Source organism: Cydia pomonella, chromosome 1 (assembly GCF_033807575.1).
Source record: "Cydia pomonella isolate Wapato2018A chromosome 1, ilCydPomo1, whole genome shotgun sequence".
Taxonomy (NCBI): Eukaryota; Metazoa; Arthropoda; class Insecta; order Lepidoptera; family Tortricidae; genus Cydia; species Cydia pomonella.
Window position 1 is genome coordinate 49290795 of NC_084703.1, and position 16663 is coordinate 49307457.

A 16663-nucleotide genomic window follows, 5' to 3' on the forward strand; every position below is an offset into this window, starting at 1 on the left:
GAAGATCTCAAACATGTCTTAATCATTCTTCGAATCGGGCCGATAGTAGGCATGAGCAACGCTGACTGGCGCGGACTCGTGTGATGGATTTTACTTATAGACAGCGTGCCAGGAGCATATTTTGTCAGTCATCTCCTCCCGGATCCCGGTCAGATGATAGTTTATATGATGTTTTAAATAAAGAAAACCGTCAGCCGGTTGTATCGCGGTGGAAACACCGTCAGCTGTAAAAAGAACATGTAAAAAATACGCACCTTACCACTTTATGTCCGCAAAGTATGCGTAATGTGTAAATTGCGTAATCCGTTTCAGGCGTTTCAGGTGTTACACCTGATGAATGCAACATGAAAAGTTTCATGATTTGTTATTGCTATCATACAAAGGTAAAGCGTTTATTTTTTACATGTTCATGCGACCAGCTGTTTTTACCACCGCGATATACCGGCTGACTGATTTCTGACAAAGTATCAAACGGAAGGCGATGACAATTTTACGTGTTTCGGTGGCTGTTATTTCTCAACGCCCCAACGAAGCGGCAGCTGACGTCCACGAGGGATTATACGAGTTTGCGCCCGAGAGGCGATTGGTCATGGAAATCTGTTCCTGGCTCGCGTCCACAATGCCGCTCACGTGCGGGTCGGCTCCGTGCACCCGCGCCAGCTAGCGGACAGGACGCCCCCCTAAGAAGGTGTCAGATCTTTTGGCGCTGTTCTACGCGCTTCTTCTGGTATATAAGCTGTACAAAACAGGCCTTTGTCTGATATTAACTTAAACTAGGCATTACGAAGATAGTGTCACAGTTATCTAGTTAGATGGCGAACTAACTGAATTTTGTATTGTGCAACTTTTGTATTGTGTGGCGCTGAATAGACGGACATTGAATGCAGAATGCATTTCTAGCTTAATCATTGTCTATGGCTTTTGTTACTTTTGTTTCTAATTATAGAATTTTAAGAAATTTGACCTAAAGGCCAATTAATGCTGGCATCATTTATATGTCTAAATGTGCGTTCGAATTGGCCTCCTGCTTTAAACTTCACTCAACTACGAAGAGTTATGATTTCAGCCCGCGTAGCGAAAGTCACCGTCGCATTTTTTTTATACTACGTCGGTGGCCAACAAGCATACGGCCCGCCTGATGATAAGCAGTCTCCGTAGCCTATGTACGCCTGCAACTCCAGAGGAGTTACATGCGCGTTGGCGACCCTCGCTGAGCTCTGTCAACCTTACTCACCGGCAGGAATACAACACAGGAACACAGGAATATGGAATAGCATACGCCTCAACACGGGGTGCATGAAGCCCACCCCTGTGCACTGGCTCCCGGCTTGGCTGCGGCTCTGGCATTGGCCCTCCTCACCTCCGGCGTAAACCTGCTAAGAGAAATTGACAAAGCCCATGAACGACGGGAACTGCCTCTGAACAAAGACATGGCTACGTTCAAGTGCACACGGGTCACGGTTAAAGTCAGGAAACCCACCGGCTCTCCTTATCCACCAACCACGCTCTCAGTGGAACCTAAACGAAGCGTGGTCCGAAGAATGGTCGCAGAAAGATGTCCCATCTGATCTCTTCGAGCTTAATCCGCGGTGCCTGGGTTCTATAAATGATGCCGTGCCTAGTGCATGCTGAACTGTCTGAGAACAGGAATCGGCCACTGTGCATACCTCCGAAAAAAGTGGGGATGGAATGACCAGGAATGCTGCGAGTGCGGGTGCCCAAAAAACTGGTCGACGTGCCCACTGACAAAATACGATGGCCCAGTGAAAGATTTTAAAACGATAACATGGGCAGCCATTACCTACTTGGAAAAATGTAGATTTAGTTATAAACCTAATATGTAGTTAATCAATGTATAATGTAGTAATTTCCATACGAATAATAAATAAATTAATATGGAAGAGTTCAGAACCCCTAGTGTAAATTTATTCGATAGCGTGACTTGACGTACGCGTTTGCGTTAAGTCACATTTTGTATGGGATTTAGAAACAGCGCGCCAAGCGGGACGTTTTAGAAACTGAAAATCCCATCCCCAATCCCAATTTACACTAGGGGTACAGGATGCGAATGCCCGAATGTGAACACGAATGTTAGGGTATATGCAGTTGTTATTATCATTCCTAATTAGAACAAATCTGTTTGTACACAAAACATAATTACCTTAGAACGGGATGTTATAAAGTGGCGAAAAAAAACACCGTGTAGATTTCAAACGTTTTCGTTGTTAAGAATAAAGTAGTTTTCTTTGAAATAACTGCAGTCACTTGGCTCTAAAAGTTTTAATACGGCAATCAGAGACAGATTTGTGTGTACGAACTTTGAGAACTTCAAATTATTCAACGTTAGTTCCAATATGAACCTTACCACTCACCAATTAAGATTTATTATAGTTCAACATTATAATAGTAGATATGCGCTTTTAATAGTAACGTTAATCTTCCTCTATTCTTAAAGGCAGAGTCGTTTGTAATGCATTTTGAATCTAATGCTTGTAGAGTTACAGTCGAAAATGCATTAGCAGTGTAAGTAATAAATAATTTAATTATCATTTAGAATTCTATTGCGGTTACTGCGGTTTTATTACTGTAAACTGTTTATTTAATAATTATTATTCCATATCTAACTGTTAAAGTTTTTAAGATGCTTTTGAAAGCTTATTTGCATACATATAATAACACTAGACCCTACTCATAGTGTTGTGTTCCTGCTGGTAAGGTTGCCGGAGGTCAACGAGGGTGCGGGGTCTTAGGGTCGGCAACGCGCATGTAGCCCCTCCAGAGTTGCAGGCGTCTATAAGCTACTGTGACCGCTTACCGTCAAGTGGGCCGTATGCTTGTTTGCCACCGACGTGGTATAAAAAATACAGAATGGCCCATATGAAAATAGGTTGACAAAGAATATTATTACGTCTTCTACAAAATGTTATTAAAAAGTAAAACTACAATAATTTTACTAAAACAAATATAATATTTTCAAATATATTACCTGCCTAATTCCCGAAGCGCCCGACCGCCGTCCCGTATATCTTGACCTTTGAATTCGTAGAAGACCAAGCCTAAACTACTTATCTCTGTCCCCGTCTGAAAGCTACCCCGTATATAAAGTCCATAACTTGACATACATGCATCTTGGCGCACGAGGAAGCAGCCATTTTGTCATCTTATCTGATGGCCTGCCTAATTCCCGAAGCGCCTGACCGCCGTCCCGTATATCTTGACCTTTGAACCCGTAGAAGACCTAGCCTACGTGTATACTACTTATCTATTCTGTCCCCTGTCCCCGTCTCAATGCTATGACGTATATAAAGTCCATAACTTGGCGTAAATGCATCTAGTCGCACGAGGAAGCCGCCATTTTGTCATCTTATCTGATGGCCTGCCTAATTCCCGAAGCGCCTGACCGCCGTCCCGTATATCTTGACCTTTGAACCCGTAGAAGACCTAGCCTACGAGTATACTACTCATCTATTCTGTGCCCTGTCCCCGTCTCAAAGCTACGACGTATATAAAATCCATAACTCAGCATACATGCATCTTGCCGCACGAGGAAGCAGCCATTTTGTCACCGCCTTATCTGATGACCCGCCTAATTCCTGAAGCGTCCTACCGCATTCTATATGAAAAAGATTTCCAAAATAGCAGATACTTTAGGAGCGTTGATTCATCCGTTACTACCGATGCCGACTGGGGGGCTAGCTACCCTCATCGGCTGGTGAGTGTATTAACGAGGCCGTTTATTGCGCGCGAGTTTTTACAGCACTTGCCCAGTTCTTGTCCGTCCGTTCTCGGCGTTAATGTATCGCGCCAGAGAGAGCTGCCCTTTCAGTTTCATATAAACGCTCTTTAGGGGCAGCGGCAGGTTATGTTTGGAGGGTAAAAATAAACTAATTTATTCCGTATTAACTAGTGCTTATATTATGTATCGATCCTTCGCATTTTCTGGCAAAAAAACATTCGAAATGAAGACCTATGGAGTATATGACATACTATTCGAAGAGGGGAAACGAATAACGCTGCCATCGCTTTCGGTTGGTAACTGCTGGACGGAAGCCATGGCTCCGGGCGCCCTGTACACTCTTAGCAACAGTCCGTTATAGGTAAGCTGCGAGCGGTCGGGTTGAGCTGCAGCGAAACCAGAAGGGAAGCTGAAGATAGAAAGGCGTAGCGCGAGGTTGTGAAAGGTCCTTTTCACCTCTGGGGTGCCTTAGGATAACAACAACAACATATTATATACAGTGGTGTTATCGTAATACTACATATATGTACAGGCCAATTCCAACAATATAATGTGATACTGATCTAACATGGATCTGACATCATTTCAATATGAGATGGTTCAAATCTCCTTTAGAAGACCTTTGGCGGATTATGTCACCCTTCAATCAAAAACGTTATTGACACTGACAGATTACTATCAGATCAATATCGTATTGGAATGATATATAAGTAAAATTCGAATTGGCCTGATCACATGAGTCAATCGGTGAGGATTTACTGCTAACGGGCACACGCTTATAAAAAGAACCTAACCCTGTGATCCAGGATACAGCGTCGCCGCCGTACAAGGAGGCACGATCCCAGATAGAACGGGATTGATGAGGAAGAAGATAACCGCTGCGTTTATTTTGTTACGTATGGTCTGCGCTGTGAGCGCCGTCCGCCGCATCGTTACGAAGAACGTTAGCTTTATCAGAGGGCTGTTTTATAGTTGCCGATACTTTATAATTGACACCACACTGGTGCCACACCTTCCATGATGATGATTACTCCTCGGAACACCGCATTGAGAGCGAAGATCACTGTGAATTGACGTGTGATGATAATTCATGATTATTACAGCTTTTTGGCAGCAGCCGGGCAGAAGATGGCAAAATATAAAACGTTTCCATATATTTTCTTGTATTAAATCCATTTAAGACCTTATAGGCCCATTTAGACCCGGGTACGTCCTTAAACTACATCCAAAAGAGAGGTATGGGCACTGTGAATTTCATCTCGCTTTGTGTGGTAGGGCACAGCCAGTGGATGTCATTCCAGATCTAGAGCAGAGCCCAACTGGGGAAGTACCTCCACCTTACAGAAAACCGCAGCCAAATAACACTAGACCCTACTCATAGTGTTGTGTTCCTGCCGGTGAGTAAGATTGCCAGAGCTCAACGAGGGGGGGCGGGTTTAGGGTCGGCAACGCGCATGTAACACCTCTGGAGTTGCAGGCGTACATAGGCTACGGAGACTGCTTACCATCAGGCGGGCCGAATGCTTGTTTGCTACCGACGTAGTATAAAAAAAAAATTAGACGGTTTAAGAACTTGTATGCGATTTTCGTTACATTGCGGTATTTCGTTCGATCGACTGAATTCATTGTAGGTACAGTTAAAACATTAAATTTGTGACCCATTTCGTACCTTGTGAAAATAGTATAAGGTCCCTAGCGACTTTCATGTTAATTCTCACTGTGACAAAATACGAAATGGGTCATAAATTAAATCTTCTGAATGTACTCTGTAGTTAGAAATGTATAGAATCCCATCAAAAACATAAATGTGAAATGACAGCCAAGTTCAATATAAAATTAAGATAATGCGTCGTTGTTGTCTTCGACTACAAAAGAATTGAGATCTATATGGATGCCAAGTTCAGTGTTGAAAATCCTGAATTTTTAGTTACAAGAATATGCAACGTTCTAAAATGAGTTTATATAACAATTTCTCGTTTCTTGATACAACCACAATGTCTGCTGCTTAATAGGAAATATATATTTAATCTTAAATTTAAACCGATAATAGTACATTACGATACAAGTGCGAAAAGTACATTACGATACAAGTAGGAAATTCGAAACGAGTGGCGATAAATTAAAACACGACCGAAGGGAGTGTTTTAAATCGACACGAGTTGCGAATTACCTATTCGCACATGTATCGTACAACGTTTTACAGTACATATGGCCCTTTAAATGTTCGACACAGTAACGTAATATGCTACTTCTCGCACTAGTGCTATAAAGTAGCCCCATATGTACTGTAATTTATATTTAAGCCGTTATTTAATTTCAAGATTTGACGTGGTTTTTAGTAACAAGCGAGGTTTAGAGCTCAACTAGGGGGGGCGGGTTTAGGGTCGGCAACGGGCATGTAACTCCTCTGGAGTTGCAGGCGTATATAGGCTATGGAGACTGCTTACCATCAGGCGGGCCGTATGCTTGTTTGTCACCGACGTAGTATAAAAAAAAATAACAAACCAAACTTTAGAAAAGTAAAATAGTCTTAATATAATATAGCATGTACGTGTATAGCGTGTCTAGATTCTCGTATTGCAGTTCTTGAACAGTATAAATGGACCTTTAAACGGGGCAAGGAAACATTTTCAAAGCTAGCAATGAATTTACAATTTCCCGAAAGTATTAGACTAAAGACCTCGTTCGTTAAATTTCACTCACCCCCCTCGTTGCACAACGTACTATTTTGACGTTCAGTTTCGCCTAGTGGGTAGTGACCCTGCCTACGAAGCCGATGGTCCCGGGTTCAAATCCTGATAAGGGCATGTATTCGTGTGATGAGCATGGATATTTGTTCCTGAGTCATGGGTGTTTTCTATGTATTTATAATATTTATATATTATATATATCGTTGTCTAAGTACCCTCAACACAAGCCTTATTGAGCTTACTGTGGGACTTATTCAATTTGTGTAATAAATAATAATGTCCTATAATATTCATTTATTGGGAAATGTACACTCATTCGTAACAAAATATGTGCTTATTTTGATAATACGAATGAAGGTATATGTTTCCAACAGTGAGCGAGAATATACTAAATAAAAGCGTACATGGCCAGAAATGCACTTATATTTTCGCGCAGCGCCTTGCATTACATTAGGCCGATTGTACACGATATAGAATAATAGTACAGTACCTGGGCGACCGAGCTTTGCTCGGTTATAACTTTTTATTAATTACGATAATATAATAAAACACAAAATACACTTTTTTCCGAGGAACGATACAACTCGGGGATAACAACATAATACATATAAAACTTAAAGTCTAAATCTAAAAATAAATAAAACTAATCTTAAAATAAATAATTAAAAACTATCCCCCTGCGGCATGGTGCCGTAGATGCTGGCAGCATTTCCTCGTTGTATCGCAATACTTATTCTCTGTGCGAGGAAGCTGCCAGCTCTACGATCACCGGTAGCGTCTTCTATTTTTTTGGCTAAATCCTTAAATAGTGTAGATGCATTCGGACCCCACGGGCCAAGGGTCTCGACGCCAAAAGGTACGAAATCGTATTCGGGGCCGAGACCCCTATATTTGATCTTTTTTAATTTTTCGGCCGCCTCTGCCGCCGCGCCGGGTTTTGCAGTTGTGCCGTGGAGATGAGACGGGGCTAGAGTGTCTACACATGTGGCGTCCCACACCAGCACCCGTCCCATCTTCCACGGAATTAGTGACATTCCGTCCGGTCTCTTACCATCGTCTCTTACAATACCAGCTGGCTCAAGAAGAGCTGGCACGTTCACGCTGGCAAGAGACCGGCGGAGAATATCGTTAAGCGCGGCGTGTCTAGAGAAGCGGCCGGCGCTCCTTTGGCAGGAGAGCCCGTGGTGTCCGAGGGCGTCGACATCAGTGCCGCAGGGGCACTTATGTGGAGCACAGACCCGGACGCCGAGTCGCAGGCAGGTTGCAACGCGCAGAGTGTGCGGTTCCAAAAATGTGCCTGTGTGTACCGAAGGAAACGCGTGCAGCCAGGCGCCGGATTCCTTCGTACCCGCTGCTAAGAGTCTGGCGCGTGAGGAACCTATGCTGCGACTTAAGAGAGAGTCATAGATAATTTTACAATGGATGTCATCCCAGGTCCTTTGGGAATTTAGATTTTCGGGAAAATCCTTACCCGGGCAGGCAATGGACCAGGCGTTTTTAGACTCCGTTAAGCCAGCAATCTCATAGTTTGGAGGGCAGGCCCTTAGGATTTTGCCTATGAGAATTGCTGAGCTATGAACGGAAGATAAAAACGCCGGGGTAGAAACACTAGAAATTTTGCGGATCCCTATCCCACCGTGACGAATGGGAAGGGATGCCTGGGTCCAGGACTCTTCACTAAGCTGCAAGTTCAAAATCGATTCCAAATTATTTTTGATAATGTCGTCTAAAGGTATTAACAAATTTTGAAATTTTGAGAAAGAGCAACAGCGAAGTACATACATTAATTCTGGTACAAAGAGGCAGAATTTAATAATAGATAAAGCGAAATGCGGACTAATTTCGAGAAGACGACTTTCATAATTTTGGAATTTAGAAGTTGTGTCGGAAATGAAATTTGAATAGGATTCTTCAAAAATAGGAGACCCAAGGAGGCAAAGAGAGCTTTTGTCTATTATTTTAATGTTTGGTGTAAGGAAATCAAATTTTTGTTTTACATCCAGAAGATTTAAAGAGGCGTTATGAATAAAAAGTTCACATTTGCTATAGTTTAGGTCTAAGCCAATTGTTTCAAATTTTGATTTAATGGTCGAAAGGTCTGATAGCACGGATTCGAGGTCGCCTCCCAGGGTTCCGTCGTCTAAATACCAAACGTTAAATTTTGATTTTAAATTTTGAATAATTGGATTAATGGCCAAACTGAATATTGCCGGCCCGAGAGGATCACCTTGCTGGCAGCCGACTTCTGAAGATATCATATTATCGCGGTAAATTAATTTGGTAGGGTCAGCATAGCAATGCAAAAGGTAGTTATAAATTTCGGGTATGTTGTTCTTTATTTCTGTCAGCAAGGTATCCCTATTTACCGAGTTGAATGCGTTTCGAACATCAATTTTGACCAGCACATCACAAGATGAATTTGAGAGGTACGTGCGTAAGGCATGGACGGCTGCCTCACAACCTCCTTTTATGCCAAAACCCAGCTGTACAGGTTCAAAAAGGGGTTTTAATTTGGAGATTATATACCTGACTGCAATTTTGGAAGCGAGACGTCTTATAGTAGAGCCAACGGCAATCGGTCTAACTCCTCCGTCCTTTTTGGAGAGGGCGATGAGATTTGCCCCGTATAGGATCGGAACTATGTCCGGATTCACATTTCCTGTGTACATGACGTTAATTAATTTGGTTAGAGATTCGACGAGACGCTCACCAGCATCGCCCACGGAATGAGATGTAAGATCTTTTAAATGTTGGGGCGAGAGTCCGTCCAGACCTGCAGCAGAACCGATTTTGAATGACAAGATACCTTCCATTACGTCTCTGTTTTTTATTTGTAGGCAGGCCTGGTTTGCCGTTGGCGGGTCCAAAAAGTGTGGGATGGTGGGACCTGGGGGATGTTTTGTCTGTAAAGCCAAAAGAGTGTCGGGGGTATCCGGCGATAGCACGTCATTTGAGAAGAGGAGGCGGGCGGCACCTTTAAGGTCGCCATCGCTTATTTTATTTTCAATGTATTTAGAATGGTTGAAAGTTGTGTTTGATTTAATTTTATATGTAAATGCGGGCGTCGGAAGAATATTGGCACAATTGTTTTTAATTTTTTGTGTAAGCGATATATTTGAATCATCTTCTTGAACGTGGAGGGTATGGTAGGAGAAAAGTAAGAGACGGTGCCAGTCTTCGGTGGCGTTATTTTCGGTACATTTGTTAATGATATGAGAGAGGTGTGATGCGACAGAAATTCTGGCCCCACGGGGTATTCTTTTTACTATGGAGACATTGTTTTTTAGATGGCTGAGATGAAGGTGAAATGGAGTGGTGGGTTGGGCGGCTGTGGGGAGGGAAGGAGGCGAGTTAATTTGGCTATCATGAGATGGTAGGATATTTTGGGTAAAGCAAGTTCTATGGACTTTACCCGTATGGATATTAAGTCCTTTAATGTTCTTGAAAGCTTTTTGGCACAACTGGCATATGATTGACGTGCTATTGCCGGCGGGTTGCGTCGCGGGCTGCATTCACACTTAATATACGATACAATACAATAGATGGGGACAACTTACAGCTACAAAGCACTAAAAATAATAATTAAATAAGTAACTTACAATAATATGTAAAACGTATCAAAAATTGTAAAACTATAGCACGATTGTCCTGGGGTCGTAGGGTTATGGGATAAAGGCAGCGGGAATCCCTTGAGGTCGAGACTCATACACCTACATACAATGTGTGGCTGCAGTTTAAACGAGATAGGCACTAGCAATAGTAGCAATTCACTTTAAAATCACGAACAGCACGAATAAGCGTAATATGCTTCGGTGACGGTTATTTTTCTTGTTTGTAAATAATAGAAATTTGACAACCAGCCGTCATGTTGTAGGAGTAACGCAAGGACGCATTTCTTGTGCTCGGGCTGCGGACCCCGCACGGAGGTTGCAACGTGGGCTTGATAAAAATTGTTGAGCGAGCTCCGGAGTAAACAATACTATGGAAAATGGAAATTTTCAGGAATGTTTTACAAAACACACCGTGTTTATCCGTTGCTAGGTTTTTTTTTTTTACTTTTTATTGTAATATGGTGGTGTATACATTTTTTTACTAATTTAAACTTGTCTAAAACAATAAAAATTAAAAAATTATATATAAACTTGAACATATAAAAAAAAAGGTTAGTCACCGGGCGAGATTCGAACCCGTAACACTCGTTTAGCAGTCCGCGTCTTAACCCGTTGGACCAGACGGACAGTGGCCTGCGACACGAAATTAGCGACCATATTCTGCGTCAAAAGAAAAACGCATGAAAACTCGAAAACACGCGTTTTCCCAAACATAAGACTAATCTAGATAGATTGTATACCCCAAAAACCCCCATATACCAAATTTCAGCGAAATCGTTAGAGCCGTTTCCGAGATCACAGAAATATATACATATATACAAGAATTGCTCATTTAAAGGTATAAGATTACGATACAAGTGCGAAAAATAGGAAATTGGAAACCAGTGGCGATAAATTAAAACACGACCGAAGGGAGTGTTTTAAATCGACACGAGTTGCAAATTACCTATTCGCACATGTATCGTACAACGTTTTACAGTACATGTGGCCCTTTAAATGTTCGACACAGTAACGTAATATGCTAATTTTCGCACTAGTGCGGTAAAGTAGCACCATATGTACTGTAAAAACTTTTTTAGGAGAATCTTAGACAGATCGGCCTAGCCTCAAACGCCTCAAACTAAGCAAAGCTTATACTATGGGTACTAGGCGACGATAGTAACAGAGAATTTGAAATAGAGGTGTATTGTCAAAGAAAATTTTGTAGCCACGTAAATTTACTGCCATCATTCGACAAATACTTAAAACTTTAAAATAATATTAAAATAAATAAATAAATCTTTATTGCTTTAAACCTTACATTACAATACACATTGTAAAATTTTGTAGGTAAGACTTTGAGAACGCCATTTGACTTTGATCCTTATTCTTTCACTAATGTGTTGAATTTCAAAAAGTGGCGCCATCTTACCGGGCACTACCGAAAGGTTATGGCGTCATCGCTCTAAACGATACTGCTATACCTTTGGCCTTTGATCTATTAGATGGCGCCACTTTTTTTTATATTTAACAAATTGAACACTTATCAGTGAAAGAATAAGGATCAAAGTCAAATGGCGTTCTAAAAGTTTTAATTATGTGTCGAAAGATGGCAGTAAATATATGTCGCTACAAAGTTTTCTTTGGCAGAAGCAAGTAAGTAAATATTTTTTATTGTGCACCATAGTTACAAATAGACGGATAATGAAAAAAAAACAGTTTAAAGCTAGGTAACAACAGGCGATCTTTAAACACACAGACATACGCCCATAGATCAGGATTCGGACCCAGGCCCTCCTGCTTCGTAGGCAGGGTCACTACCCACGAGGTACCAGTCAAGGTCAAGGATATATATGCAAGTAATGTGAAAAAAATAAGTAATCATAAAAAGTTCAAAAGATGGCTTCAATGAACACATAAATATGTGTAAGGCAAATTCAAAAACTTGTATACAATCAAACTTTATGGTGGTTTTTATCAACAATAATCTTTCTTTCACCGGTGTTCCTAATTTAAGTCGGTTTTTTTTCTTAATATTTTTGTACGTTTAGATGACTACGCTTAGTCACTCTGTGGTGTATACATATTTTTGACCTTGACTGTCCCTACCTACGCTACTGCGAAAATACGTGTCAAGACGTGTGCAGTCGGCCTAACATGCAATAATTAGGTACCTAAGCATAGTGTAACCAGTTTACATTTCGCATTTCAGAACGGCGCGTATTTATCACATCTGTCAAACTGTCAAAACGAAGACATCTGTCAAAATGTCAAGGCTCGTTTATTTGCGTTCGGTAATACAATAGTTGTATACCATACACAAATGTATAGTAAGTGTACAGCAAAATATTGTGGCAGTTTTTTTTTTAGATTAGAGGGCACTACAGAGGAAGGCAGATATCCACTTTATGTTCCTTAGCGTCACTTGCGCTATTCCACTATTCCGGGGTTAACTGGTTAAACTTGGACTTACCATAGACGAACAATTTGACAGAGGCCGCGCAACTGACGACCAGCTGTGACACTGCAATGGCGGAAGGATTCAATGTGTGCGTGTCACGAATGTGTACCTAGGCGGAGTGAGTACATTTTCTCTAGTTTGGTACGAACACCTTTCTAGCTCGGGAATAAGGTTCAATTTAGTATGGCAAAAAAATGAGATCGCCCTCCACTTTAGATACAACTTCATGGATTAATATCGTATTTAACGAAAAATTCTGCCTCTTTTTTTCTTTCGATCGGTATAATTTTTGCAACATTCGACCACGCACTTAATTTTTTTTTCGAACAATTAATGCACTGACTTTTCAATTCGACTGACGGCAGATTGGTGGATGAGGCCATAGAGATAACTGTCAATGTGTGTGTGTCACGCGTAAATACTAGAAAATTGGTGGATGATGGAATCCTATTTGTGTTTTAGCGAAACTACGTCCTTAGTATTCTAGGTCCATGGGAGTTACCATGATTACCAGTACAATTTGACACTGAGTTTTAACCCGGGTAACCCCAGGTCAGTGGTATGGCGCAAGTGGCGGTGAGTTACTTATATGAGAGGTTATGTTAGCTCAGTTCCTAACGAGTGGTAAGCTCGCTAAGGGGGGCGTAAGGGAATAAAAAGGGGGCTCGGAAAGCTCGCAGACCAGTAAGGCGCCGTCGACCGCGACCGCAGCCGCCAGCCGCATCCAGCCCCGCGCCTCCCGCGCCGCGACCGCGCCTGCGCCCCGCGCGCCAAGGCCTTCCGCGCCCGCCGCGCCCGCGCCCGCTGCGCCCGCCGCGCCCGCGCCCGCTGCGCCCGCCGCGCCCGCCGCGCCCGCGCCCGCTGCGCCCGTTGCTCGCGCAGGCACGCCCCGGAACGCCGCGACCAAGCCTGTGCCAACGCCACTGCCACGTGCCCCCGCTCCCTGCGCGCCCACACCCGCGCCCCTGGGCCCTCCCCAGGTGCCCACGCCCGTGCGCGTCCTGTCGCCGTCGCGCTTCCCGCCGCCGACAAACCTCATGCCGCCATTCGCCGTAGCCAGCCCTGCTCAGAAGCGGCAGGGTGGCGCAACGCCACCGCCGCACTCACTTCCCCGGCTCGACCTGTCCCCCATGGACACGGACCCGGCGCCGGCGAAGTCACCAACTCCGCCCGCCTCATCCACCGCCGGACCAGCGCCCCCCGCCGCCCCTACCGCGAAGGGGAAGCGATACCCACCCCTCATTGTGGAGGTGATGCCTGATTGGCCAATGCATTTCCGCGAGCTGCGGAAGGTGCTGGGCCACCAGGTCAACGCACGCCCCCTGGGGAAAGGCATTATCTTCACCCCGAGGGACGAGGATGAGTACCGGGCGATCCAGCAGTACCTTCAGACCACGGGGCTACACTGGTTCTGCTACGGCCTCCCAGCAGAACGCAGCCTCAAGATCGCCATCCGCGGCCTGCCGGCGAACACCGACCCGGCAGAAATAGAAGAAGACCTGAGGGAGAAGGGCTTCTTACCCGAATTCGTCCGCCAAATCCGCGCGCGCAGCGGCCGGCCTGGATGCATATTCCACGCCCAACTGCAGCGCACCGCGGACACGACGCCGGGGATCTACGCCCTCACCGAGCTCCTGGGTATGCCAGGAGTAAAGGTCGAAGCCTGGCGAGGACGAAAGGGCCCCGCGCAGTGCTACAGGTGCCAGGGTTTTCGGCACTCGTCGGTGAACTGCCACCGCCCTCTCGCCTGCGTTCGTTGCGGCGAGCCTCACCCCGCAAACGAATGCCCACGCCCACGCGAGGAGCCAGCGACGTGCACCAACTGCAACGGTGCGCACCCCGCTAACAGCGCGCAGTGCCCGGTCTACAAGCGGGAGGCGCGCAACAAGAAGGCCGGAGTCGCAGCGCGCACTGGTGCAGCACTGCCAACCACCTCGCAGCCAGCCGTTGACACGGGCAACGCCGCGAACTCCCTCATGGCGAACGCCAACGACGGGAGACGCCCGCCCACAAGAAGACGCAAACGTGGAGGGAAGAAGACCAAGACGGGCCCGGAACCCTCCTCTGCCCCGCAGCAGCAGCAACCCACGACCGCCCCGGCTACAGCGTTGCAGCTGCGACCCCCATCAGCCCCGTTCCCCACGACGGCCGCCCCTCTCCAGGGGAAGAAGGCGAAGCCAGGAGCGGGACCCAGCGATGGCCGAGCCGAGGCCATCACCATGCTCGTGGAGATCCTGCAGGACCTCCTCGTTGCCATCCAGTCGGGACAGAGTCCTGTTCCGATTATCCTCAGAAGGCTGGCAGACCTCTATAGCGTTCGCTAGCCAACTGAGGATCCTACACTGGAATGCCGACGGGCTCTCTGCAGCCAAAGTCACCCTGCTGCGACATCTTCTGGCCGAGAAGAAGATCGACGTAGCCCTGATCTCGGAAACCCATCTTAAGGCGGGCGACCACCTTAAAATACCAGGCTACGTCGCCTACAGAAAGGAGGAAACATCTTCACTCGGACGCGCCTATCGGGGACTGGCCGTCCTTGTGAAGCGTCAGGTCATCCACCAGCCGCTGCCAGTGCCGACAACTCTCCGGTCGTCATACGCCCTAGGCGTGGAAATCTGCGTCGACCCGCCACCCTCTGCGTGTGTTTGCGTTCTACAAGCCACCCAGCTCTCGCCTTGCAGTGGCTGATGTCCACGACCTGCTGGACTCGCCGCTGCCCTCGATTGTAGCCGGTGACTTCAACTGCAAACACACTGCATGGAACTCCATGAAGACCTGCCCAGATGGGCAGCGACTCCTTGCCGATGCAGAAGCCCAAGGATACGAGGTGCTAGGACCAGAGGTCCCTACGCACTTCCCGTACACGGCAGCCCACACACCGGACGTCATCGACCTTATGGTAGTACGCGGCCTGACTTCCTGGCCCGCGCAGGACGTCCTGGATGACCATCTCCTTTCTGACCACCAGCCCGTCTTGGCAACACTGGACTTGACGCCGACTCGGACGGCTCCGCCCTCACCTCGCCGACGACAGGATTGGGATCGTTTTGCGACCTACATGAGCGAACACACTCCATCCTTCCCCGTGACTACAACGGAGGAAGTCGACCGACTCGCTGAGGAGTTCGCCTCATGCGCCACTGCCGCCCTGACAGACTCTTCCGCCGAGACCGGCGCCAGTCAGTCGCGCCGTAAGCAAAGCATCCCCGCCTTTATCCTGACCCTCATCGAGAGGAAGAGGAAACTGCGTCGACAATTCCAGCGCACACGATGTCCCACCATGAAGTCCCAGCTGAACTCTCTCGCCGAGAAGATCTCGCAAAGCCTCGCGGCTTACACCGAGGACTCTTGGCTCGAGTACATCGAGTCAGCTGGTGAGGACTGGAACGACATCCATCGTCTGTGCCGCAGAGTAACAGGAAGACCAGCACCCATCCGCCCTCTTTTCGCCAGTGACGGTACCCCACGTTACCGCGCAGAAGATCGAGCGGAGATTTTCGCTGACCACCTGGAGACGCAGTTCAGACCGAATCCGTCCGACGACACCGAGCACGAAGCAGCTGTAAAGCAGCACCTGGCGGACTACTTCGCCACGCCCATAGCTCCAGACGAAGATCCCATCATCCTCACACCGGGCCAAGTCCAGAGGATGATAAGACGCACCCCGCTGAAGAAGGCACCCGGCCCCGACCGCATACCGAACGAGGCGCTGCGCCACCTGCCCCCGCGAGCCATCGCGACGTTGGCGCGGCTCTTCACCGGAGTCCTGCGGACCGGCCACTTCCCGCGCCCCTGGAAGCAGGGTCGCGTCATCATGATTCCCAAGCCTGGGAAGAATATTCTTCGTCCTGAGAGCTATCGACCCATCACGCTGCTGCCTACTATCTCGAAAGTTTTCGAGAAGCTGCTTCTGCCTCACCTGACGCCCCACATTCAGCCACGCGACGAACAGTTCGGCTTCCGCCCGGAACACTCGACGACGCTCCAGCTTGCCCGCGTGCTGCACCTCGCTGCAGCAGCTTACAACAAGAGGGAGCACACGGTCGCTGTTCTTCTGGACATGGAGAAGGCGTTCGATCGCGTATGGCACCCCGGCCTCCTCTACAAGCTGTCCACGTCTACTACTCCGCGTCGAGTAGTCAAGACTGTGGCCACCTTCCTGGAAGACCGCCGCTTCCACGTGGCG

At 46.5% G+C, this 16663-nt stretch overlaps 2 protein-coding genes across 2 annotated transcripts in view; one reads left to right on the forward strand and one right to left on the reverse strand.

The window, feature by feature from the left end:
• The window catches only part of LOC133528841 (uncharacterized), a 107895-nt gene that overhangs the window by 87765 nt on the left and 3467 nt on the right, over positions 1-16663 (reverse strand). The gene's annotated exons all lie outside the window — the stretch shown is intronic.
• Positions 13515-14428, forward strand: LOC133529655 (uncharacterized). The gene is made up of 2 exons (XM_061867729.1): positions 13515-14228; positions 14327-14428. The coding sequence occupies exons 1-2, from the start codon at positions 13515-13517 to the stop codon at positions 14426-14428; spliced, it is 816 nt and encodes a 271-aa protein (XP_061723713.1).